Source organism: Lutjanus erythropterus, chromosome 24 (assembly GCF_056507025.1).
Source record: "Lutjanus erythropterus isolate fLutEry1 chromosome 24, fLutEry1.hap2, whole genome shotgun sequence".
Lineage (NCBI taxonomy): Eukaryota > Metazoa > Chordata > Actinopteri > Lutjaniformes > Lutjanidae > Lutjanus > Lutjanus erythropterus.
Genome location: NC_139340.1, coordinates 15521406 through 15545650, shown reverse-complemented (window position 1 = coordinate 15545650; position 24245 = coordinate 15521406). Strand labels below are relative to the sequence as shown.

Sequence of the window (24245 nt, the reverse complement as noted above, 5' to 3'; positions counted from 1 at the left end):
ATTTTTTTAACACAATCAACAGATCAATACTTAGTATCGCCTCATACACAATGATAAGTTGCTAATTATGAATTTTTATCCAGACCTTCAAATATTTTCTCAACCTGGCAACCTTAAAATTGTTTTTCTTACTGTGGTAAAGGATTCATTTACCATTAATAAAACCATTAGGTACAATATTTAGACTATAAAGGGTGGTACCATCAGAACGTTTACGTTCTCCCTACAAGATTTAAGGGGAAATAAAGAGTGAAATATTGCCGTAGATTTATACGGAACAATATTAGAGCATTTTGACAATAAAGTTGAAATATCAGAATAAAGTTGAAACACCATATCAACTTTATTCTCAGCATTTCAATGTTATCCTCAACGTTTAAACTATTCTAAACTTTTCAACGTTATTTTCAACATTACTACTGTTTTGTCAAAATTTAGACTGTATTTTTCAAAATTTGTTCTTCAGTTTTGACACTGGCTTTATTGTCAACAGTTTTTTTTTCAACATTTCAACTTTATCTTCGAGATATTTCAACATAATTCTCAGCACTGACATTTCAACTTCATTCTAAATATTTCATCTTCATTCTTGACATTTTAACTTTATTCTCAACATTTGAACTTTACTTTCAACAATTTTGACTTTATTTTCAAAATGCAAAATAAGGAAATGGCTCTGACACTCTGTTACAGATTGAAAACTTGTAGATCAGTCCCTAAATGATTACAAATATAAAATCACACAGTTTGTATGAGACGGGGGGGGGATTTGGATTTAAATGACTCATTTGGCTTTGTGTAGTAAAATCAAACACTGTGGGGTCAGACGGGGTCCCTCTGGCTGGGGTATGATGGATGCCACACCTTGCTGCCATACCCAGTTGACTCCCGCTATGTGGCCATTTGGTAGTGCAGTGCGCGTCTTGGACACGGCGCTGCGCTCTCGGCGCTCCGCCGCTCTGCTCGTCTGAAAGCTCACTCCGCCCTCCCTCCACCTCCATCTCCATCTCCACCTCAAACCAGCGCCGAAGCCGCACCACGAGAGGAGACGAGGAGACGTCCGTCCGCGTCTGCGATCGTAACCGAGGCACGCCGCTCCCCAGCCAGCCCTCTCGAGCCCGGACCCCCGGCGGTGTCTCGCACCGATCAGTCCCCCTCCTGCCTCGGAGGTGCGTCCCGGCTCATCCACCGCTCCCCCCGCCCGCGCCTCGCCGTGCCGCGCCGCTCCGCTCCCGGTTTGCCCCCCTGGAGAACAGTTTATTCCCTGGAAGCTGGATGAATTATTGGAGAGTTGCGAACAAGTGCGAGAAGAAAGCTGCGGCTCGGGGATCTGCCTCCTCGCTCCGTCCAGGGAAGACAAGACTCGGCCAGAGTTGTGGACGATAATGGAGGGGACGTCCCTGTATCTTCCTTTTGTTATTTTACTGATGCAATGTAAGTGGCAAATGGAAAGCATTCATTCTCAGGAACTAACGTTTTCTCTGTTTGTTTTTGTGTTTCTGCACTTCTCTCCATCAGATAAAAGCTCAGAAATAGATATTTAAAGTGCTGGACAGCAGATTTACTGTATTTTAACTGATTTTTGGTGCCTTTTATTTATATTTATTCCCTTTTTTTCCTTATTTTACATCAACTGCTTGTGTGTCCTGGATGTGTATACTCAGCAAAAAAAGTTAATTTAGCCTGGTGTTTTAAAGTTAAAGGTGTTTAAACTAATTATTCAAAAGTGGTGAGATACTTGTTATTCCTCAAAAAAGTGGGTTTTATTAAGTAGTATTTTAAGTTTAGGTATATTTTGTTCCACTTGCATTGACCAGAATTACAAATTTTAAAGTTGACTACTTTTATGCTCTTATTTTGTTAAGTGTCATTCCACAGTTTAAAGCCCCACTGTGAGAGTGGGCTGTGGTGGCCGTACAGCCAGGCTGGGCTCCTACAAGTTGGCCCTAAAAGTTGTGCTTGGCCGCGCGCCACCCGAGGGCGTGGGCGGCACGGTGGTGGCAGGTGGGCGCCCGCTTTGGCAAGAGAGGTGGCGGATCCGTGCGATGAGGTCATCGGGTTGGATCCCCACCAGAAATCTCACACTGTTTTTCCTCGCGATGAGGTGTTTTCATAGCAGGAGTCTGAAAAGTCGGGAACAAAACAGGAAAATGTGAGTGGAAATTAACATTCTTTAAATAGCGAGAACACACCTAACCCCTTTCCTGATGATCCTGCGTGGAAACCAGTGTGACATGCAGGAAAGGAGAAAGCAGTGCGAGTGCCGTGAGGACTCCAGGGGAGCGGCAGCAGTTTGAGATGGATGTGATGAGACAGTGAGAGTGAGTGATGCACATTTTACTCGTGTTGTCCACATTTTTGCCACCTGTCAGGCCGCTGGGTCACGGGTTCACGGAGGTGTGTGCGCGTCCAGCCGCGCCGTGGACAACCTGACAGAAATCACTCATCATCAGGCGCTCGGATAGATGTCAGCGGCGTTAACAGAGCAGCACGAAACCAGCCTCGGCTCCACCGGGCGCCTGCGGAGTGTGTTGTTTTAAAAAAAGAATCCAGGAGGAAATGTTTTGGGTGGGTCTCTGTGGCAAGAGATCCAACATCCCCCCTCCCCTCTTATCTCAAGCTCACAAACACTCACACACCGTGTCTGACCGAGACAGCTGTTGCTCACACAGGGTCACAGTCGCACAGAGAGGCTTTGTTCAAACAGCGAACACACACACACACACACACAGTCCATCACACCCTGTTTTTCTCTGTCCCCCCCACAGCCTTGAAACGTGTGTCCACGCTATCTATATCACGCAGCCAGACAGGATACGTCCTGTGGGTCCATCTCCCTTCCTCTTTCATTTGTTCCCTGTTAATTTGAATAAGTGCCTTAATTATTACTGCGCCATGCTTTTGACCTCGGCACAGCCCTGGCAGCTCCCACCCCAGTCTCTGTATCACTCTGTGCGGACCACGTAATGAGAGGAAAGCTGCGTGCCAAGGAGTGAGTGTGCCATCTTTCTATTTTTTGCTCAGGCAAGAGGGTGGCTGTCCCTCTGTGAGTTTAAGCTGTCGCAGTGTTTGGTTGATGTTAATGCCACGCACGAGATGTGTGTGTGTGTTTGTTTGTAAGCTCGTCTCTGTTGACGCCTTTGTCTAGATGTTTCTGTGCTCGAGAGCCACAACAGGCCCACAGCAGAAGCGTATTAATTAGCTCAGCGGCCATATCTGATGGCATGTTGGAGGACCATCAGAGGCCCGCTGCTGTGAAGCACATGAAAAACTATTTTCTAAAAAAGTTTATATAAGCAGTTTTCTGAAACCCATTTCAGTTTGTGACTCACACTCATTACCTCCGCCAAGGAGGTTAATGTCAGAGCCGTTTGTTTGTCTGTCTGTCAGCAGGGTTAAGGAAAAACTACTGGTCCAATATTCATGAAACCTGGTGGACGGGTGTAGCGTGGGACAAGGAAGGACCCATTATGCTGTGAAGCTGAACTGAATCACAGGGTGGATAACACTGCAGGATAGATAATTTGGCATTGGCATATGTCTGTGCTTTCCAAGTGAAAATGATTCATTTGGAGTGGCAAAATGTAGTCAGATTTACGCCATAGGACTTGATTAAGCTGTCAATATTGCGAGCTACCCAGGTGGCCAAAGATGCTCGGCTTAACAGCAGCCCAAGTTTGCCGTGCCCGTTTCCTGGGATCACGCCTCGTGATGATGCAACAGAGCCTTGGGCTAATTCCAGGTGCCAACGCTGGAGCCGACTCAATCCAGATCAGTCCATACTACCGACACCTGACCAAGTCTGGCAACCTTTTGTGAACCAGATTTAACTCATGATCTGTTCTTAGAGTCGTGTGCCAAAGTAGAGCCACGGTCTCCCGGCTAGCGCCATAACGCTACCTAAATAGCTCCTTATTAGCAAACTTGTACTGCTGGTTGGTTGTGAAGCACTGAGCAATTTTAAGTTGCTATAAGTTTGCTAGCTGCTCAGTTTCCTGGACTCAATCCTGATTGGCTATGTGGCTCAAGTTGAACAATCTCGTGGCACACCAGTGTGCCTCGGCCCACCATTTGGGAACCATTCTAATAGGCAATAACAGCCAAAAAAAAACTTTGATCTGCATGTGATTAACCCAGATGTCTAACAGTAAGCGACATCCGGTGCTCCGTGGGTTAACTCCTGCATGCCAGCGCTGGCCGACACTTGTCTCTTCTCGGACCAGAGCTCTTTTTTATTTAAGGAGCTACACCATGTTAACATTACCCACCATGCAGCTGTGAAACGATCTGAGTGGGCCATGTGTTCATTGTCTGCCTCGACGCCTTTGTAGTTAATTGAGGCCATTGAAGCTGACAGTGTTCATAGTAGTGAAGCACGACACTGGGGCAGCGGGACCTCGCATGCAGAGTCTCTGCTCATTTTTTGATGTGTGCGCTCTTGTGTGTGTGTGTGTCAGTCAGTGCAGCGGTGGAAGTGCGGGCATGTTGTCAGCCTTGCTACATTTCTTTCCTCTCAAAGAGACACCCTTCAAGGTGGCGGCAGGCCTTGGTCTCACACTTTGTGACAAGAGCTTCTCCCATTCACAGTCCCACTGTCTGAGAGGATCTCCCTCGCCTTCAATCCCACTCTCTCTTTTATTCATGCTTCTGCGGGTCTCTGGTCCCCTCCACCAACCTCCGCCCGGTGCCCTCCGCGCCGCCTCGCTCTCCTCCACTCCACTTCATTTGTATTCTATTCTTAGGGCCGCTCATCTCTCCTTTGTCGTCCCTCCTCGTCCCTTTTTAATCTCATTGTATCTCCCTCCCTCGTCTTGTTCATCCTTTAGTGAGACAATGCTCCGCAGAGGGTGTCGAGGTACACGAACCAAGGCTACGATGATAATCCTGTTACACCGCCGCAAGTCAACACATGGCAAAGCGAAGGGGAAGGCAGAGCGTCTGGAGGGAGAGCGTGCAGTTTTAATTCACTTAGCTCAAAGTTTGACCAAGTCAAGCCAGTGTAAATTGAGCCAACTTCCGGAAAAGCTTTTAAAAAACTTGGGCGTGTGCGTCATGCTGCATTTGGCAGATGGCATTATTATTGTATAGGCTGTTGTTTATTCAAAAGCTAATGTAAAAATAGCAGCTGCTGTGGAGATTAAAGTGAGCAAGCAAGTCCTTTGGATATGCATAGAAACTGCATGCTCTTTTCTTCGTATGGTCCAACATGGCCACCTTCCTGTTCCAGTCCACACTTCCTGCCCTTTGTCTGAACTTGCCCTCCATTCTTCTGTGTCACCCCTCCCCTGCACAGGAGAAAACTTCTGTTAGTCATGGTAATCCAGTCACAATGGACCCGCACAGGAATCCTCTGATAAACAGGAAACTGAACAGTTAACAGTCATTTCAGTGGGAGAGTTTTTAAGTTTAGAGTCATGAGATTATGCATTTGTGATGCCATTTGCAGAAACAATGGCCGGAAAAGTAGATGTGGGTGCGTAAGTGGGTATGTTTCGTGACCTGAGTTAAGCTTTTTGTTTTCAGGAATATGCGAAGGTTACATCTTCATTACAATGTTTGTTGGATGTTTTTTTTTAAAAAGCCCTTTAAGGGGTAGTTCAGATTATTTGTGCACAAGCTTAGAACATCTCCCTAAAGACTGCAAATTCAGAAAAGGGAAAAGATTTTTAGACTAAACGCCATGCATTTTTGAAATAATAAATAATAAATGTTTAATAGCCCTCAGTGGTACTTACTCAAAACATGAAGGGCTACGAAAACAAATCCTAAACAATCTTCTAATTTGGCATAATCAAAATGTCACTTTCATATATTCTTGAAAGCAAAAACCTTAAAGGGATAGTTTGGATTACTTGAGGTGGGGTCGTATGAGGTACTTTTCCATAGTTAGTGTATTACCTTGTTCTGCACGGTAAAATTAGTGATTTTGCCAGTTGAGTTTGGTTGGTTTGGAGAGAGCGATATCTGGCTTATATACCTGTGGTTTCCTGTCAGAAAGGGCTGTCTGACAGCAAAGTAAAGTGGTGAAAATGTGATCATTTCAACCTAAACAACAATCCTGATCAAGTGTTTTGTGTTCCTAAACCGAGCCAGATCTTAACCACAGTAATGACACGTTATAACACATAATTAGGTCTGACCCTGTCCATAGCAGTACATTGTTTAGCTTCCTGCCGACCGCCATCTCCTGTAAGTAACACACTGACTGTGGAAGAGTACCTCATACAACCCCGCTTCAAATAATCCAAACTATCCCTTTAAGCTTTTTGCTTTCAAGAATATATGAAAGTGACATCTTAATTATGGCAAATTAGAAGTTTGTTAGAGGTTTTTTCTTAGCCCTTAATGTTTTAAGTAAGTACCCTTGAGGCCCATTCAACATTTATTATGTAATTTCAAAAATGCATGGCCTTCAGTCTAAAAATCTTGCCAATTTGCAGACTTTTGGGAAATGCTATAAGGCTTTCTCACAGCAGCAGCAGAGTGTTTACTGTTTCCTAACCCGCTTCTCCCTCAGATAACCTTCACGGACATTTAACCTGTATTTAACAACAGGACGATGACACTTAAACCAATCAGGTCACAGGAAAAGGCAGCTCCTGGTTCCTGCTTCCTGTTTGGGTGCGTGGGTATCAGTGACACACAGACAGCAGGAGGAAACAAACACGGACAGTGCGCCGTCCGCCTCTCTGTAATGCCCCCATACATCAGGGTTAATCTGGACGAGCCTGCGGTGAGACGCTCGGTGAGATCGTCCTAACCTGCACTTAAATGAACACACGGCGAGCCGCTCCTTAACCCCGCAGGATTAAAGTGGAGGAGGGAGTAATCCTGCCCTTACCTCAAATCTCCTGGAGAAAGACTCGGACTGCCTCAGACATTAGAGCAAGGGAGACCAAAGACGGCCATTAAGCATTCTCCTCTTGCAGTTGGCGGGCAACGTGGAGCACTTTACCCAATTCACCTTGCCCCCTAATGGATGACAAGTGATATTGCGTTCTGAACTGCTCTCACCTTCACTTTCCCTCCCCTCTTTTTCCTCCACCAACACCAGGTTCCCCCTCCGTTCCTGTCACCGTGTCGACCAAAAGCCACAAGGTGGAGGTGCACGAGTTCAAAGGTGAGGCAGCAAAAAAAAAAAAAAAAAAAAAAGCAGCTCATCGCACTTTCAAGTCATTTTTACCCTGCTTTTATCAGATTCTCTCTGACAGGATGAAACATCAGGCTATAAATAGATCAAGCAGTTAAAAAAAAAAAATGCAGCTGATTGAAGGCTCTGCTTTTGTGCCATAAATATCTCATAATATTGGTCACGTTCCCCTCCCTTCAGACGCGGTGCTGTCCTGCATATTCCACACGGAGAAGGAGCAGAACCCGCGCATCGAGTGGAAGAAGAAGGGGAAGGATGTGTCCTTCGTGTACTTTGATGGACAATTCAGAGGTGAGAAAGCAGCCTGTTGTTTTTTATCCTGCAGCTGACTAACAGGGCATTTGTTTTAATCAGCTTGCAGTACCAGCTGGAAGGGGTTTGCCACACAGGATGAGAGACAAAAAAAAAAAAACACCACACGAGACAGGAATGATGGATAAACTGTAAGAGATATTTTAGCACCGTCAATGGTGTCAAGGCATAAAATCTGAACCCGCCTCTTATCCTTGATCCCTCTCCTTTGTGGTTTTAGGATGTGGATTTAATGGGTGGAATAAATAACAAATCATACAGTAGCTTTCACCCGGTCAGTCGCTTTTATAGACGGCGCAGTTAGCCCGACAATTTCCTCAGATATGTCAAGGCTTTGAAATGCCTCTGACCTCTCGCCTCTTCGCTGGCAGCTCCACTTCACTTAGTCTAAAAAAAAAAAAAAAGGTGGTGTGAATTACAGCTTTCACAATGTCAATGATTTCTTAGAAAGAGCTGCTGGCAAGAAGTGTGTGAATTCATCAAAAGTCACGCCACTGAAATCGATTCTTCCAAACACTCGCTGGATTAGCGGCAAACTAGAGCTTAAAGAGTTCCTGGAAGTCTCAGGCCGGGGCGAGGCACTGACCTGTCCTAAGTCCCGCCCCTATTTGCTCTGCGCTCCAATAACAGTTGAGCAAGCTTGCAACTTAGAGGAACCTCAAATATCTCCTTTCCTGTGCCTGTTATTTTTCCCAGGATGGCAAAATCTTTAGCCGGCCTACTCTCCCTCTGACTGGCTAGTGCTCATTGTCTTTGTTGCTTTCTGTACTTCGATATGCTGTGTGCTCGGCTCATCTGTGTTGAAAAGAAAACCAACATGTTGACAATGGTTAAAAGATGGGAGACCTGTAAAACTGGACCTATACTTTATACAGTAACATCTTAAGTTAGGATTCAAACATGCACATTGTGGTTTTAGCCCGCAGCCAGGGAAGACATTTCTCTTCCTGACCTTGCTGACCTTCTGTCCTTTCATTTCAGGTACCTTTGAGGGCCGGGCGACCATCAGAGGGGCCACGGTGACGCTGCAGAGGGTGACACAGGAGGACGCTGGCCAGTATCGCTGCGAGATCAGTGCCCCTTCTGACTCCGTCAGCCTGGGCGAGACCAACGTCACGCTCAGAGTCCTGGGTACGACTGAAAAACAATCGATAGTAAACATTGTTTGCTCGTGTTCGTGTGATTCTTACCTCGTCTTGTCCTCCAGTGCCCCCGCACACCCCGTCCTGCGAAATCCCCAGCGGAGCAGTGACGGGCTCGGTGGTGCAGCTGCGCTGTAGGGACCAGCAGAGCATCCCGCCCGCTACGTACTCCTGGTTCAAGGACAACCAGCAGATCAACCCGCCCCGCCACGCCAACGCCACCTATCTAATCAACTCGCACACAGGAATACTGGTGAGTGTGTCTGCAGATAAGAAAACAGACAAAGATGTATCAGCACAGTATCGTGTCTTATTCACAAGAAGCAAAGAAATGATTCTGTTCAAGGTGCTCTGGGTTTTGCTCAAGGACACCTCAGCAGAGCAGATGCTTCAATTTAAAGCCTCTCTAACATAAAATTTGTTTTGTTTTCTTCCCTCTGTGTCTGCAGGAGTTTAAAGCTGTAGCCAAGGAGGACACCGGCCGCTACAGCTGCCGCGCTTCCAACGGAGTGGGGCCTGCCAAGATGTGTGAGGGCAAGCACATGACGATAGGTGTGTGTGTTTTTTTTTTTTTTTGTGTGTGTGTGTTCCCACACTTCATCCTGCCTCTTCCCCCACACCTTTCAGACCTGGAGAAAATCAGCGATGCAGTGGAGAGGAAAAAGCCACTAAACTCATCTCACCCTGCTTCTAAAATCTGAAACGCCTTTAACTTCAAATCTGAGGGGCTGCTGTATTTACTTTGAGACAGATTACATTGTTTAAAATGATGCTGTTTGGCTCGAAAAGCTCTTCAGATTGTAAATAAATTATATAATGTGCACTTAATAAATTATAGGAAATAATATTGGAGGATAAGAAAAGACATTAGATGGAGTTCTTCCTGGTTATGTTGATGTTTGGCTTTATAGTTTCTGCTGTTTGACTGCAGCAACAAAGATTAATATAATCTAAGAATCGTTCTGATCGCAGTTTAGTAAAACTGTGTTTAAAATGAGTAAACCCAGATTTAAAACTAAGCAGAGCTCTGTTGCACAAGTTTGAGTTTGAGAAATCCAAATAAATAAAAGAATAAATGCCAGTGCTGCTGGGACCTAGTAAATATAAAATTGTTTGCTAGCTACCTAAAAAGTTAGTTAGCCTACTTATGGTGGCTTAGCAGAGAATTATTTTGCTAAATCCACCTCAAAAAGGCAGATATTTTACAAGCTGAACCTCTTCAAGTATAAGTTAAAGACTGGATCACTTGGTGCAACACAATAAAAGTTAAACCATGATGCTTCCTTGTTGGTGCAGCTCAGCCCTGGGCCTTCATGTATTCCCTGACCTTTTGTAACTTACTGCTTCGATAAAACAAAATTAGAAATGGAGAGCGTTTCTCCGTCTGTTTGCTGCTGCATGTGGAAACAGACCATAACTCAGACTTAATTCCTTTCTCCGTGTCACGTCCAGAGGACGTCAACGTCCCGGCCGTGGTGGCAGCAGTAGTGGTCGTCTGCCTGGTCATCGTGGTGTGTGGATGCGGGGGATTCCTCTTACACCGCAACGGGTTCTTCAGCCGTGAGTTTCTCTCTTTGCTTCGGTTCACTTCAATCCGATAAGCACTTTGTCTGCCTGCATGAAAAGCACATCATTTAATTCAAATATTGTTTTTACTCTCTCCTAAAAAAGTGACGTTGACTGTGTTTTGTCTTACATGCTCGTCTCGACTCGTCCATCAGCAGGACATAGAGGAAGGTAAGAGCTCTGTGATTGCATTAACATTGATGTGAACAAACACGGGCTTAATACCCGACACACTGAGATCGAGGGAGGAGGACGGGGGTGGGTTTGTTGCACTTAGACTGCGTGTCTGCGTGCTGAGTCAGGACTGTATAGAGTGACAGCTGTGGCTGTGTGTGTCTATACGTGTGTGTGTGTGTGTTTTTGTGCCACAGCAGCGCCTGTGTTTCTACTCATCCGGTGATTGGCGCCAACAGATGCAAAAACCCTGGGAAAAGGTTGCTCCCCCTCCCCGCTAATCGCCACAGACGTGCATCTGTTGAAACCACGTCAAATTGTAGCAAGACAGATGATCTAAAAATGCAGACAATTAAAGGAAGAGAAATAATCAGTGCAACATAATTATGGAATAATTACCGGCTGTTAATCAGCGAGGAGCTAAATATTGGCAGTAGACAGAATTGCAAGCAATTAAACTGATTGGAGGGGTAATTTCAAATGGATTATTTAGATATTGAGGAGATTGAAGAATGAGGCTGTGGCGTAACAGAGGGCTGATGCAGAGAGCAGTGCATTGACACACAATAACAGGCACTGTCTTGTACACACACACACATCAGAGTGGGTGGGCGCGAGGCCGTTTTGATGCTTGACTGGCCGTCGAGCCAGAAACCACAGAGACATAAATGCGCAGCCTCGTGTGACTGGCCTAACTCGCTTGACTTTATGTTATTTGATTACGGGCTCGTTACTGCGCCGCGTTTGACGGAGAGTCATCGCGGAGCTCTCCTTGGAGCTGATGCGAAAGCTTTTTGTCTAGGTTAAAGTCTGATGCTTATCCCACTGAGCTAACTGGAGCTGTCAGTGTCAACTTCCTATTTATAGAACAGGCTTCTTCACAAAGACTCAAAGACAATGTGACATGATATCTGATGCACCAGTAGTAAGGCTCAAGTTAACAGAGCAAGAATGCAGATCCAGGATTTAGCTCGGCCTCTTAGAGAGAAACGGTTAAGAGAGAAAAGCAGGAGAATTTAGGTTGTTTATCACTGAGATTTAAAGGGGCAGTTCAGATTATTTGAAGCAGGGTTGTGTGAGGTACAGTCAGTGTATTACCACAAAACTGCAGAAGCAGATTTGCCGCAGTCAGTTTAAATTTAAATGCTCTAATCTAATAAAAGGAACAAGTTATTTCAGAAAAAAACAAGGATTTACTGGGAAATAAGTGCTTTCTGTACAGGCATGCAAAAATGTGCTGCTCTAATTAACAGAAAGAGATCTAAGCTGGAGTTTTGCAGAACAACAAAAGTAAAATGCCCACTTAAATCTGCAGTGCAGGACAAAGACAGGAGTCTCCTAAGATTCAGAGAGTTTACTTTGGGGTGTTGGATTGCTGCATGTGATTGGCTCACCACTTGACCTGCTCACCCCAGCATTTCGTTCATCTCTGCTGCATCCTGATTGGCTGCATGTCTGTCCAGCATTGCCGCTCTTATATGAAATATTAAAGCACATACGAAATATTAAATCATTCATAAAGGTGTGTCTGGAAATACAGTTTTAAACCTGCAATGTTGGTTTTGTAAGCTTCAACTTTTTAGGTTTGTTTTTTGGCATTTTTTGTTTGAAAATATAGTTTTGTCACTGTGATCCCAGTTCTGTCACTTGTACATCTGATTTCTGTTTTGATGTTGTGTATTCAGGTCATTTGCTTGCAGGAGTCTGAATATTTAGACTTCTGCCTTTAAACTGTGCATTGTAAATTCAACACAGTCAGATCCACGCCTTCCAGCTTAATTTCCTGCAGGGACAGAAGTCATGCACCAGCATCTGTCTGCATCCTTATGAACATTTGGAGGTTTTATTGTAAAGTCATGTTTTGTTCACGGTGTCACAAACAACACTTTCTAGTGGCTTTTTCTACATTTTGTTGACTTACCTGGAAGAAATTATAGAGTTTACAGAAGCAGGGTTACAGTGACAAACCTGTATTTTCAAGCACTTCCTCTGAAATGACACATCTAAAAGTCTATTTTGATTTTATATTCCATACTAATAAACCCCCCCCTCCGACTCCACGAAAGCATGGTGTGCAGTGTGAGCACAAAATCGCCTCCTTCTCTTGTCGACCCCTTTTTAAAGCCACCGCACCGACCCCCGCAGGTCATTTTGGATCTCCCAGTGTCACGGTGCAGCCCACATCAGCAGCCAAACCCTGCACAGAACTGAAGACAAGTGAGTGTGACCCTCAGGCCGCGCCCAGACACAGACATGGAGGCAAACTGAGATTTAATGACTTAAAATAGTTTGAGATTTTGGTAAATATTCCTGGGCTGCTGTCCAGTTCCGCCAAAAGAGATGTTAGCTTAGCATAAAGACCGGAGACAGTAATCCAGCTTCTGTGCACGGCTGAAGCCTGCAGCAGAGCAGAGGCACGATGAGCTGCAGAGTATATCGTCATCTATAGTGTGAATTTAAATTTGAGGAGGCACAGCTAACAGGAGACGACTACCATGTTTTTTTTATTATCATTGTTGAGAATAAAAAGAAGAACCTGCCGGAATCCTTGAAGCATCCATCCATGTTTGAACTGTTATTACTGCAGACAGACAGAGGTAGGAGGTAATTAGGTGCATCTTTTGAGCAACGTCCTGCCTCGCTTTAAATGACCTAGTTTGTGATCTGGTTCTATTTTGGTTGTTTACCAGTGGACTGTTGCTTTGTTTGTTCTCCGTACCACAATGTGAGGCCTTCAGGAAACAAAATCTGAAAAAAAAACAACACCTTTACAGCTCATTAATTAATGTTTATGTCTCGTTTGTTTGATTAATTAATTATGGGAAAACTGGGATTATGTGCCAAACTATTCCTTGGCAGGATGCAGTGACTTTTTGGACACTAGTTGCGTGACAAGTCTGTTCATTTAAAGGGATAGTGCAGAGTTTTTTTGAAAGCGTCAGTGTATCACCAACACAGGAACGTCACTCGCTCCAAACCAAACAAATTACACCGACAAAAACAGTAGAAGAAGACAGGAGCTGCTGATCTACCGCTGCCCAGTTTATGTGTGTTAATGCGTCTTTAGGGTTTAAAAAAAAATACTCAAACTAATTAATTGTCAAAATAGTTGCTGATTAATTTAATAATTGATTAATTGTTGCAGCTTTGCTTTGAAGCCCCTATTTGCAAACAGGTTTTCAATTATGCAGAAGATTCAAATTATTTCTGCAGCTTTTTGATTCCATAGAGGGACCAGCTGAGGTACAGGAGCTGCAGAAGCTTTTTTTTTTTTTTTTTGGACATTTACATTAAGTTGCCAGTTTATTAGGCACACCTAACTAAAACTAATGCAGTCTAAGACAACTGTTCAAAAATTTATTTGACTTATGATGCATTGGTTTTAGCGAGGTCCAATTTCCTCACACGCTCCTCCTCTCCTGCTTCAGAGTCCAGAGTCAGACTTTTCCTTTTTTTACCCGTCGGGAGGTTTGCCATGTATGATGTGCATTATTTATGCAGGGCAAGATATGACTCAGGATACAGCTGTCCGCCTCGAGTGTCTCCTCCGCTCTGTGACTGTGTCAAACTGTCCGATGTGCTTACCATGTCTTTGTCTTTCAGGTCCAATGTCAACTACATCCCTCCGCCCCAAGAAGTAAGTTTCCCTTCTTCTTTGTCCTCTCCCTCTCATGTTGAACTGAGCGCTGACTTCAGCACGCTCACCTAATGATTGATTGATTGAAATCATAACACCGTCCCTAACACTTTTTTTCTTGTTTTGTTCCCCAACAGCCCCAGGATTTCAAACACACCCAGTCATTCATGCTCTGAGAAGCTGGCCTTCCTGTGAGAACACACCAGAACGCCCTCCTCGGTGGGTAAAAAGTAAAAAAATTAAGGTGCCAACACTGGATTCTCTGATCTGTTTTACGCTCTGGACTCTTGAATGAGCTCTTGATCTTCCAAATACATGCTAGTTTCAATCCTCTGCCACTCCTTCTGGATTCAGTGGTCATGACGAGCAAAGGCTTCTTCTTTTACTCTTGCTTTGCTGTGTGGGTCGCCTCTGTCATTGACGTCTCTCTGCTCTTATGGGATTAAGTCCGGATGCACGGCACTCTGCTCCCCCCTGGTGGTCAGTCGTTGAAATTCCAATTGATCCGAATGATCCGGGGGGGCAGAGAGACAAGCAGAGACTTGTTTTTCTTCCCTCTGCAGGCCAATCCTTTTAACTACCTTTTGTTTTTCTTTACCAAAGACTGACCATTTTAATTTAATTTGCGTTAAATCACTTTTAAAGCCATATGGAAAGCATCGTTTTCAATCTTCACATAAACGCAGTTTTACCTCAGCGTCCGCCACATGCCAACGTTCTGTCTCCTGTAACACCGGGGCCACACGAGATCCTCCTGACCTGAGTAACAACGTGGAACCAAGAGAACAGGAAGCCACTCCAGCCATTTCTACTGAGACCAACCCCCATTCCATCCTAATGTGCCTGCATGGTCTTTTTATATACAGTATATAAATCTATTATATCTACCTTGTGCCTTTTTAATTTGTCTGTCATATTTATCTACTGTATGGATCACAGTTTTTTGTAAAGAACTTGCCTTACTTTTTTCTGTCTTTATATTTTTGTGCCACTGTTTGTCAACGTTTATCAAAAACTGGAGTGTCTGTTTTTAGACCGTGTGTGAATGGACCGTGAAGAATTTTATTTGAATGGTGTATCAGTAATAAAAGGTTTTTCTATTCAAAATCGCACGTGCCATTATTACTGGGATCACAGTTAGAGTCAGAGGTGACACTTTACCTGAAGGGATGTGCAGAGAGCTGCAACTCTATGCAGCTATTTTGATATTCACTTAATCATTTGGAGTCATTTTTTTACGCTAAAACATCCAATTTTCTGATTTCATTTCCTCAGATGTGAGTGTTTCTTTAGTCCTCTGTGTCAGTTGTGGACAAATGAGGACAAAATTTCTGGAACTAACTACATCTGCAGAAAATTGGGGGAAAACAAATAATGCTTTCATTCAAATTCATCTTTAACTTTGTGCATTTTGTCTTTTTTTGTAAAATAACTCACTGAAAATATGCACGAGGTGGAGACACCCTGTCATATGTCTCCAGTTCCTAAATAATATCAACTTTGTAGTAAAAATGACATAATTGTTCAAATGACAGCTGTAAACATTCATGTTCATGATTGCATTTTTCAATTCCTTCAAATAAAGTGTCACCAGTATATTTTCAAGTAAGTCTGGAAAGATTTGAGCTTTTCCATCACTTTCACTGCAGGACTTTGTGCTAAAGCTACTTTTGATCAAGTAATGTGTTGTTTTTGCGTTACTCCTGAAACTAGCTGCATCTTTTTTCAACTGCATGTCATCGCATATGTGCTGAAAGGTTTTTCTGAGCTCCCGCTGAGGGAAACGCTGAAGCGAGCGAGGATATACATTAATGTTTCAAGTGCATTTCCTGCTGACAGGCGTGCAGCATCACAGACAGTTTGACAGACAGATTTAGCTCGGAGCGAGACTTCAGTCCCCAAATTACGGTTCAATATTTAAGAGCAGGCGCTATAAATAAAACGCTTTAACCCGGCCGCAGGTCTCCACACTTGAATTTTTAAAATGGATTAAGTGAATTCTTCTAAAATGGATTAAGTGGGATTTGACCGGACCAGAATCCTACACAGGAGTCTGGTGTTTAAACCAGCACAGCACTGCATCCTTTAACTACACCTTTTCTGTTATTGGCTATCAGAATAAACACAAAAACAGAGATTTTTTAACAAATTGATGCTTTAAACATGCAGCATCTACGTGTTTATATGTGCAGTCAGAAGCTCAGCTGCACAATCTCAAAAACTTCCGCTGTCGTGTCAGATGGAAACCTTTCCGACGCTATTTTTGGGTTTGAAAAAAAACCTTCATCCTGGAGAGGCTTCAATGTATTTCTGACCTTGTCATAATGCAGCACGCGCCAGACCAAATCAGAGCGACAGCCAATTTCCATCTGGGTCAGCCAACGTCGACTCACTGTGATTTATCTTCAACGAATTTCACATATCTGCACAGAAATTACAGCCGAGTCTAACACTGATTCAGCACAGTTCAACTGCACATACGGTCTTAATCTGAGTAGATTCACGAGAACAAGTTACTTATTTGCCTACGGTTTCTATTTCTGGCAGTCAGACTGCTGTATTGTATCTGAAAATACTCTGACTCATCACTAAACAGAACATTATGAGATATCTGACAGTATGCGCTCCCTGGCCACTTTATTAGCAACAACTACACAAGCTAATGCAACATTTGACTTTTTTAATAAAGCTTTTATTGAAAAGCTTTGTTACTCTGACTGGTCAGCATCCTACAGTCTGTTATTTCTGAACCTCATTACTTTGAGCAGTTCTGATCAAAGACTGGAGGATTTAAAAGCAATAAAATCATTTTTTTTAAACCAATCAGAAATGTTCGGCGCTGCAACCCTCTCCATTAAAGTTCCCGTGCTTTTGGAAAAGTATTACCCCTCAAGCAGGGACTTTTTAGAGGGGTAAAATAATTTCTCCAGAACTTAATTTAGACCCTCGCCCCTAAAACAGAAACACGTCCAGAAAGGGGAAAGTACCTGTGGTGGAAACGCAGCTTTACTTTAATACTGTCACATACGCTGTCAAAATTCAAAATGAATGTGAGGGTGCAGGTTTAATCACAACCAGTGCATCATGGGTCAATCCACTATCTTTTTATTAAATACAACATACTGGTGACATGTAGGAGAGATTTATACAACATGGACAGTGTTCACTTGGCTCCTTCATCAAGCTTGGGCTCTGGAAAGAAAAAAAAAGACAAACAAAGAGACAACCATTAGTCACAGTTGTTGATGAGTGTGAAATGAGACATACTGCAGCTGTACAACACGTCAGACAAAGACTAAAACAACATACAGCATCCAGCCGGTTGTAGCTTCATCAAAAATGCAGCGAAGCTTCCTGAACCAATTTCAAACAGAATGAGAAAATCATCTCGCTTTGATAAGTGTCACTATATATAGACACAGACAAAGCCCCAAATCACAGAGCATCTCTCCAGTGGCAAAAGGAATAAATATTTATGAGCTGGAACTGTTCAATTGTGTGGAAAAAAAAAAAGCAAAGAAGAACTTCAAAGCACAGCACAAGCAGCACTTTTAATCACTCCAACTTTCTAGCATTTTTTAAAAAACATTCACTACTTCATTACGCAATCCTGTTTAAAAAAAAAAAAAAAAAGAACAATAAAATAACCTTAGACCTGAAAAACTCTGCATGATGATGATCAGGCCTCGGGACTTTTCTATGACATTATGGACAATTTTTAAAACCCACTATCTGTTTTAAACAATGAAGAAATAAACAGCCTGGGTCACTTTGTCCTTCAAAAGCTCCTCTATACATCAGTAAGTCAAGGTCAGCGTTAAAACCTTGACACATTTAATAAGAATTGGGATTCTGACACTGCTATGTCTAAAATATTGATTAAACACTGCCCTTATTTATTTGTCTTTTTGCCAAACTATGAATGAAAAAAAAAAAACACACAGTGCTCAACGTAAACCCACAAACTTACCTGAGAATTTGAAATCGGGGAACTTGACGAGGTCTCCTCCTCCGTATAGCCTCTGCAGTTTGGTGACCTCCTCGGACAGGTTCTTCTGGTAAGCGGGTCCCGCCTCGACGATGCCACCTGAAGTCCTGGGAGAGCCAAAGCATCAAATCATCAAGTGTTCAGTGGGATTAAATGAAATGGAACGGCAAGCTAAAGAAGTGCAAAAGTAGCCTTTAGCAACTCCAGTGGTATTCAGAGTTAATATTTGACCAGGGACTGAAGTCTGAGCTGGGTGAGGTCATTTCATGCGGGTGTATGACAGAAAGTTGTGTGTTATTGACTGACTTGCTCTTGTTGTTGTAGTCGCGGATCTTGTCCAGGAAGAGTTTCTGGACGGGGTCGAGGTCCTTGGCCTTGTTGAAGACGACCGCAGAGAGGCCGATGTTCCTGCGCAGGGTCAGGCTCACGGCGGAGCGCAGCAGCGAGGACAGCTGGAACAACCGGTGAAGCGCCATCTGAAGGAGCAGAGAGCCTCGTTATCATCAGAAAAATAAGCCGTGAGTCTGTCTGCGTATCACACTAGTTGTAAACGTGTAGCCTTGAATTAAATTAGGACTTTTTTTTGATGGGGAGCATAATAGAGAAACCTAGAGTCGTTTTAAAAGATGCACAATGGGATTTCACATCACCCTCATCCACTAAACGCAGCTTAATAAAACTTGAAGTGGCACAAAGGTTTCATTTTACAAAGACTCATCAGAACATTGAGCTGTTATGCCCCTAGGCCAGTCTGCAGACCTAATACAGGTGTTCTGGCTATATGTCTGAATCGCTCCATCTTCTATACACATATTTTTAGTGAGATATTTGAGACAGAAATTGACCCCGGCTCAGTCTGTGCTCTCTCTGTTTTAACGTCCTGTCCACTCTTATCAAATAAAGCCTGTATGGTCATAACCTGCACTGCACTCCTATGAAATTGGAAGCAACAGGCTCCTCTGTTCTTCTCTAATTGGGTCAAAGATGTTATGCATTCCTTAAAACTAGAAAAAAAATAAGTACGCACTCGAAGAGTCCTGTTAAATCTTTACTAAGGTGGAGGCTGGAGTTTTTAGGACTCAACAGTAACCCCCTTCTCTTTGCACAACAAAGTAAAAAATATGATTTTCCCTCCTTCACGTGAATGTATTCTGTAACCTGTAATCCCAAAGGTGAGAGGGTGGCAGGGTGGGCAAGGAATTTGAATTTGTCAACATAAGTGATGAATAGTGCAAACGTTTTCATTAAAATCAATAAAATATTTAAATAAAAGAAATATGTAAAATTAGAAGTATAACACACCAGCTGACACATTACAAATCACCTGACATCAACATTAATAAATATATCATTATTTACTGATGTAACATTAAATGAAAAACTTCTGTATAAGATGTTAAATGTTTGGTGTTTATAATGTACTGAGCCTTGAAGGACGTCACCTACTGAACTTACATTACAGATACAGACGTGCTGCTACAGCTGGAGTTAATGCTAATGTTAGCTAGTTCGCAACTAGAACAAGTTAGCTGTCTGCTGCTAATAACAACACTTATGCAGCTCAATGACAGAGTTAACTACACAGCAGGTACGACGTTATAAGCGTCTTCAGAACTGTTAACTTAATAGCGCTTATTCATAGCAGCCATTTTAACGTGACACAGTTAGTTAATGCTAACATGTTAAGCTACCTTTAGCTAACGCCACACAGCTTTTATCAGTGTCCTCTGTCGTCTTTAGCGCTAACAGTGACTCATGCTAACAGTGATCTCGTTAAATAACTAAACATGCGTTTATCAGGATGCACAGCAGTGACACACAAACGTCTGACAGCGTTTATTTTAACAACTCCGTACTCACCTTGGATTTGACACTCAAAGCGGACGATCCAAATGTGGAAGACCGCGGTGGATTGTGGGATTGCGCGAGTGAGAGGGAGGCGTTCGCGGATGTCAAAATGGCACCTCCTTTGCGCAGAGCTGCGCATGTTTCGGTTGACCTCGAATAATCCCAAATGTACCAAGTTTGCGCATGCGAATACATGTCTTTAAACTAAGAAAAACGTTTTATTGATTTATTTATTTTTTATGTCAAATTCCTTAACAATACATTCATAAAAATATAAACAATATAATAAAATAAAATTATATCTAAAATCTAACATATAAACAGAAAATAATAGAAACATATAAATGAATAAATCGATAACTATTTTATTTAACACTGGAGCTCTGATTATCTTGATTAAATTTATTTAATTTATGTATTGTTAAGGAATTTATTTTGACTTTTTACTACAGTGTATTGGCTTAGGAAGTTAGATCACTGCTTTCAAGTTCTGAGGAACCAGGAATTAATTAATTTAAAAAATTGAAAGCCCTAATTACTACATTTATGAAAAATAAATACATAAAAATATGCATTATGAAACGATTCTCCAAGATCGTACAATTTTCTCCACTTCCTTTATAAACTTTTCATATTTTGATGCGACTGTTTACCTGCTGGCGGAGACGCAAATCGGGGACTCTTATTTTGAAGGCGGCACAGTCAAAACTATTTTTATAAATTTGTATATTGATTTATTGGTTGTATATTGGTTATGCAGCGAAAACTACACATTGTTTAATCATTTCTGTCATTCTCAGGTTCAGTCAAAAAATTAAACGGCGAAAAAGTTCCCTGGCACCCAGACACCCCCTCCCTCCCTCCCCGGGGGGGGCGTGTCGTTAAGGGGGGCGCAGCGTCGCTCGGTGTCGGCGAAGTGATCAGAGGAAACATCCGAAAATGTTGAAAATTCACCGGAAAAAACCTGTTTAATGAAGACGTGTGGAGTACGAGAGGGGAAACTGAGATCAAAAGGACGGAAACAACAACAAAAACGGATGTTTTGAGGTAAGTCGGATGCTGAAACACAAACATAAACACAAACAATAACAATGTCGCTGCGTCCGCTGCTAGGTGGCTAACAGCTAAGCTAATAACACCTGTGTGTACATTCAGTTTGAGGCGGATAAACAAACCACACAGCGGCCATTCCACCCGAATAAATGAAGGAAAGTTAACATTAAAAATGAAGGGGGACTTGTGACATTATTGTGTGAAGTCACATGTCGTTTTATATCGCTTTTGTCAAGTTTTTCTTGTGTTATTGTCACAGTAATCAACGCCACCTGTGTATGAGTACTGAGCGAAAGTGTATATCGAACGATCGCATCTAGAAGGGAACCCCAGAGCCGCGACAGATCTCGCGAGAGTGACCAACAAACCATAAATTTCTCTAACGCTAACCAACTATATTAAACCATAGACCCAGACGTTTTTATTTCTTTCTTACCACAGCGTTGTCGCCTTATAAAACCACAATATGAAACGTAATTCGTTTATACAACGTACTCAATAAGGAAACGACATATGCAAATCTCGCGAGAATTACGCAAATGAAGGATTACCTGTAACGGCGGATGATAAACACCAGTAAAACAACATCCCTATAATAAGTCATAATTATGAGTTTAAATCATAATAACGTATCGTTGATTATGATATTTTCTGATTATTTGGGCCTTTATCTCAGAATTTGGCTTTGTAACTAATAATATGACTTTTCTTTATCGATCTATATCTATATATGTGTGTATGAAGACGTTCATATAAGATGTAGTTTATATATACCTGAAGGTAATGATGGATGATTTAACATTCCACAGCTCTGACAAAACCAAATCTAACAAAAACAAACAGCAATTCGGATTCATTTATATTTTGTCTTGTAAAGTTTATTAAAAAAAACTTCACAAACATATTTTGGCTTTTATAGAAGATTTTGCCTAAAGGCCAAAACGCACTGCAGGCGTCAGATTGAACATTCCATCACCATAAAACCAGCAGCATTTTAGGAAAAGGTCGCTATTTATATGCATCTGTTTATTTATTTAGTATAGCTATTAATAATAGTTTATGTCTTTATTAAAATATTGTCCTCTGAGGGGAAAAAATTCTCATCTTTTTTCAGGTCCGTCTACATAATGACTAAACGGTGCGCGATATTCATGTTTTTGTATTAATGCAGCAGGATAATTTACATCTGTGAGGATGTTTTAGACCACAGCAGACAGCAAACTGCACACCTACACACACCGAGGAGATGAAGATGAGACACTTCATCATGATTTAAAATAATTGCGAGGTGACAAAACTTTCATCGAGGGGTAAAGTTTTATATCAGTCAGCACTTCACACACGCTCCCTCTCCCTCCTCTCTGCTGTCCCTCTCTCTCTCCTCCTCCGCAGTTATCATCAATTGGCAGGGAGTAATTAAGTATTTAAAAGTAAAGAAATCGGACTTGGAACAAAAAAAGATGATTTCAGTGCGCATTCTGCCATTTAGAACAATGGGTGCGTTTCAAATCGCCAGCGTCTTTAGTGCGTTTTGACCTTAAGAGTTCATAAGCCCTGACACAATCAGTCAATTCAGTATCGCTTTATCTGTTTATCAGCTGTAATTTCACTGTCAGAATAGTAAACAATATTACAAATTTACCATTATGGGCTGCAAAATTTATCATGGTTCCCTAGATACAAATCATTTAAAAAAGGAAGTCGAGCTCAAGGAGTCAGAAAAACTTATTGAATTCTGCCCATTCATAATCCATCAGAAAAAGATTATCCTTCTTCTTTTTCTTCATCATATCATTATTATTATTAGTAGTAGTAGTATATTTTTTATAATCTCACATGTGACTTTATAGTATGTAAATATATCTCTTTTGTATTTTTTACTTTACTTCTTAATTTTTAAGCACACATTTTTCACATACTTAGATTACTTCACATTAAAAATATTACTTTTAGGTTTTTCTGTGAAAAAAATACATGCAGAAATATTTTAAAAAACAGACGTGGTTAACGAGGTCTATTCTGAAAGATTAAAAAAACTGGAACGCATTGGAATGAAAGATAATTGATGAGTACAAATATCCAGTTTTTATTGTATATATATACTGAGGTTGGTTTCAATGTGTACAACTCTGAATTCTGCTGACTTCATTTATTTTCTCCTTCATTGTAGATGCTTCCAGGTGGACCGCTCTGCTCTTCACACTGTCTGAGGGAAACTATGGACCAGTCTTCAGGTTAGTCCACTTTCTACTCTTCATTCTCATTATACATACAAGTGGAAATACAGCGGTACAACGGCCCCCACTTCTGACAAGCTCACTTGCTCAGCAGCCTGAAAGCTCAGCAATGTACTGCTGTGAACAGAGTCAGCAATCAAACGGATTTTCAAATGTTCTTCTCCATATCCAAAAAACTTTGTTTGGTACAGACCACAACAAATACCACATCATCATGATTATAAAAGGTTTATTTACAGGTTTTAAAGCAGTGCTGACTGAGGGGTCAAAGGTCACACACATTGAATGTCACCTCTTACATGCAGACATTTCTCTCAGTTCTCTAAATCTCTTAATGATATAAGAGATTTTACATGGTGACATCTCTAACTTCCTGTCCCCTTTTAAAATATATTGCAGCCATCAAGTATTCGTCTCTTCTATTGGCCAGGTATTTACAATTTTTAACATCCAATTTTACGTTGAAATACCACAAATAATTCTACAAACATGTCAATGAATGTATCAGTTCAACAGCTATTAACATCATAGTTATCAATGGTTTCTTCACTTCCACCTGTTATGTATTGGTTTAAGTTGCATATGAAATATTTGACCTGCTCTCACAACCTGACTGTCATCAGTTGTACCACCTGACAGTAATGACAGGAAACATCAGCAATTATTGCATTTTTATTTCAAATACAAAAAAAAACTTTTTTTTAGTCAACAATCTTTAATGAAGTCAGTTTAATAGGAAGTTCATGCATTTATGATAAAATAACATTTGACTGTTTTTACATCAGCTGCACCACCTGACAGCACAAGTGTTTCAGTCGCCTACAAGAGCTGCATGATGAGGCAAAAAACTACAAATACAATTATTTCACTCAGTTTGCAAGATGTCATATGATTACTGGAAATTATGAGTTTTACATCACAATTTTCATGTTCGTTGAAGAAAAAGTTCTGATGTGATATTTATTGAATAATAAAAACCTTCATTTAAATGCATTTAAATGCATTTTGTGTTTACTTGTGTTGTCTTGTTTGTTTGATGTGAAACATTGAAGTGTGACAAACATGCAAAAAAAGACAAGAAAACTAATACTCATCTTAAAACTTTTTGTTCACTTTTTCTTTTGCATATTTTATTTAA

General features: G+C 41.8%; 2 protein-coding genes and 1 long non-coding RNA gene across 4 annotated transcripts; 2 read left to right on the top strand and 1 right to left on the bottom strand.

Annotated features, from left to right (window-relative positions):
• The first annotated feature begins 1206 nt into the window (after positions 1-1206).
• jam2a (junctional adhesion molecule 2a) lies at positions 1207-14514 on the top strand. Its single transcript, XM_084713613.1, has 11 exons — positions 1207-1434; positions 7055-7120; positions 7331-7441; positions 8444-8593; positions 8670-8857; positions 9054-9156; positions 10057-10164; positions 10326-10341; positions 12490-12561; positions 13948-13981; positions 14119-14514. The coding sequence occupies exons 1-11, from the start codon at positions 1386-1388 to the stop codon at positions 14155-14157; spliced, it is 936 nt and encodes a 311-aa protein (XP_084569739.1). The 5' UTR covers positions 1207-1385; the 3' UTR covers positions 14158-14514.
• Positions 14515-17063: 2549 nt separating this feature from the next.
• On the bottom strand, positions 17064-19974 carry atp5pf (ATP synthase peripheral stalk subunit F6). 2 transcript variants are annotated; one of them, XM_084713542.1, is made up of 4 exons: positions 19830-19974; positions 18276-18445; positions 17952-18076; positions 17064-17173 (listed from the first exon to the last, which is right to left on the bottom strand). In XM_084713542.1, exons 2-4 carry the CDS (start codon positions 18443-18445, stop codon positions 17145-17147), a joined length of 324 nt encoding a protein of 107 aa, XP_084569668.1. In that variant the 5' UTR covers positions 19830-19974; the 3' UTR covers positions 17064-17144. The 2 variants fall into 2 exon arrangements, with proteins under 2 accessions (XP_084569668.1, XP_084569669.1); XM_084713543.1 differs by lacking the exon at positions 19830-19974 and adding an exon at positions 19661-19785.
• Positions 19975-20713: 739 nt separating this feature from the next.
• Positions 20714-23753, top strand: LOC146304841 (uncharacterized). The gene is made up of 3 exons (XR_014769327.1): positions 20714-20864; positions 23041-23104; positions 23507-23753. It is a non-coding gene; the product is annotated as an uncharacterized LOC146304841 (long non-coding RNA).
• The last annotated feature ends 492 nt before the right edge of the window (positions 23754-24245 follow it).

Coding starts and splice junctions, on each gene's coding strand:
- jam2a (XM_084713613.1), top strand. CDS start 1,386: ATGGAGGGGACGTCCCTGTATCTTCCTTTTGTTATTTTACTGATGCAA. Junction 7,442..8,443: donor CTTTGATGGACAATTCAGAG/GTGAGAAAGCAG, acceptor CTTTCATTTCAG/GTACCTTTGAGGGCCGGGCG. Junction 12,562..13,947: donor CTGCACAGAACTGAAGACAA/GTGAGTGTGACC, acceptor TTTGTCTTTCAG/GTCCAATGTCAACTACATCC.
- atp5pf (XM_084713542.1), bottom strand. CDS start 18,445: ATGGCGCTTCACCGGTTGTTCCAGCTGTCCTCGCTGCTGCGCTCCGCC. Junction 18,077..18,275: donor GACTACAACAACAAGAGCAA/GTCAGTCAATAA, acceptor TGGCTCTCCCAG/GACTTCAGGTGGCATCGTCG. Junction 17,174..17,951: donor CCCCGATTTCAAATTCTCAG/GTAAGTTTGTGG, acceptor TTTTCTTTCCAG/AGCCCAAGCTTGATGAAGGA.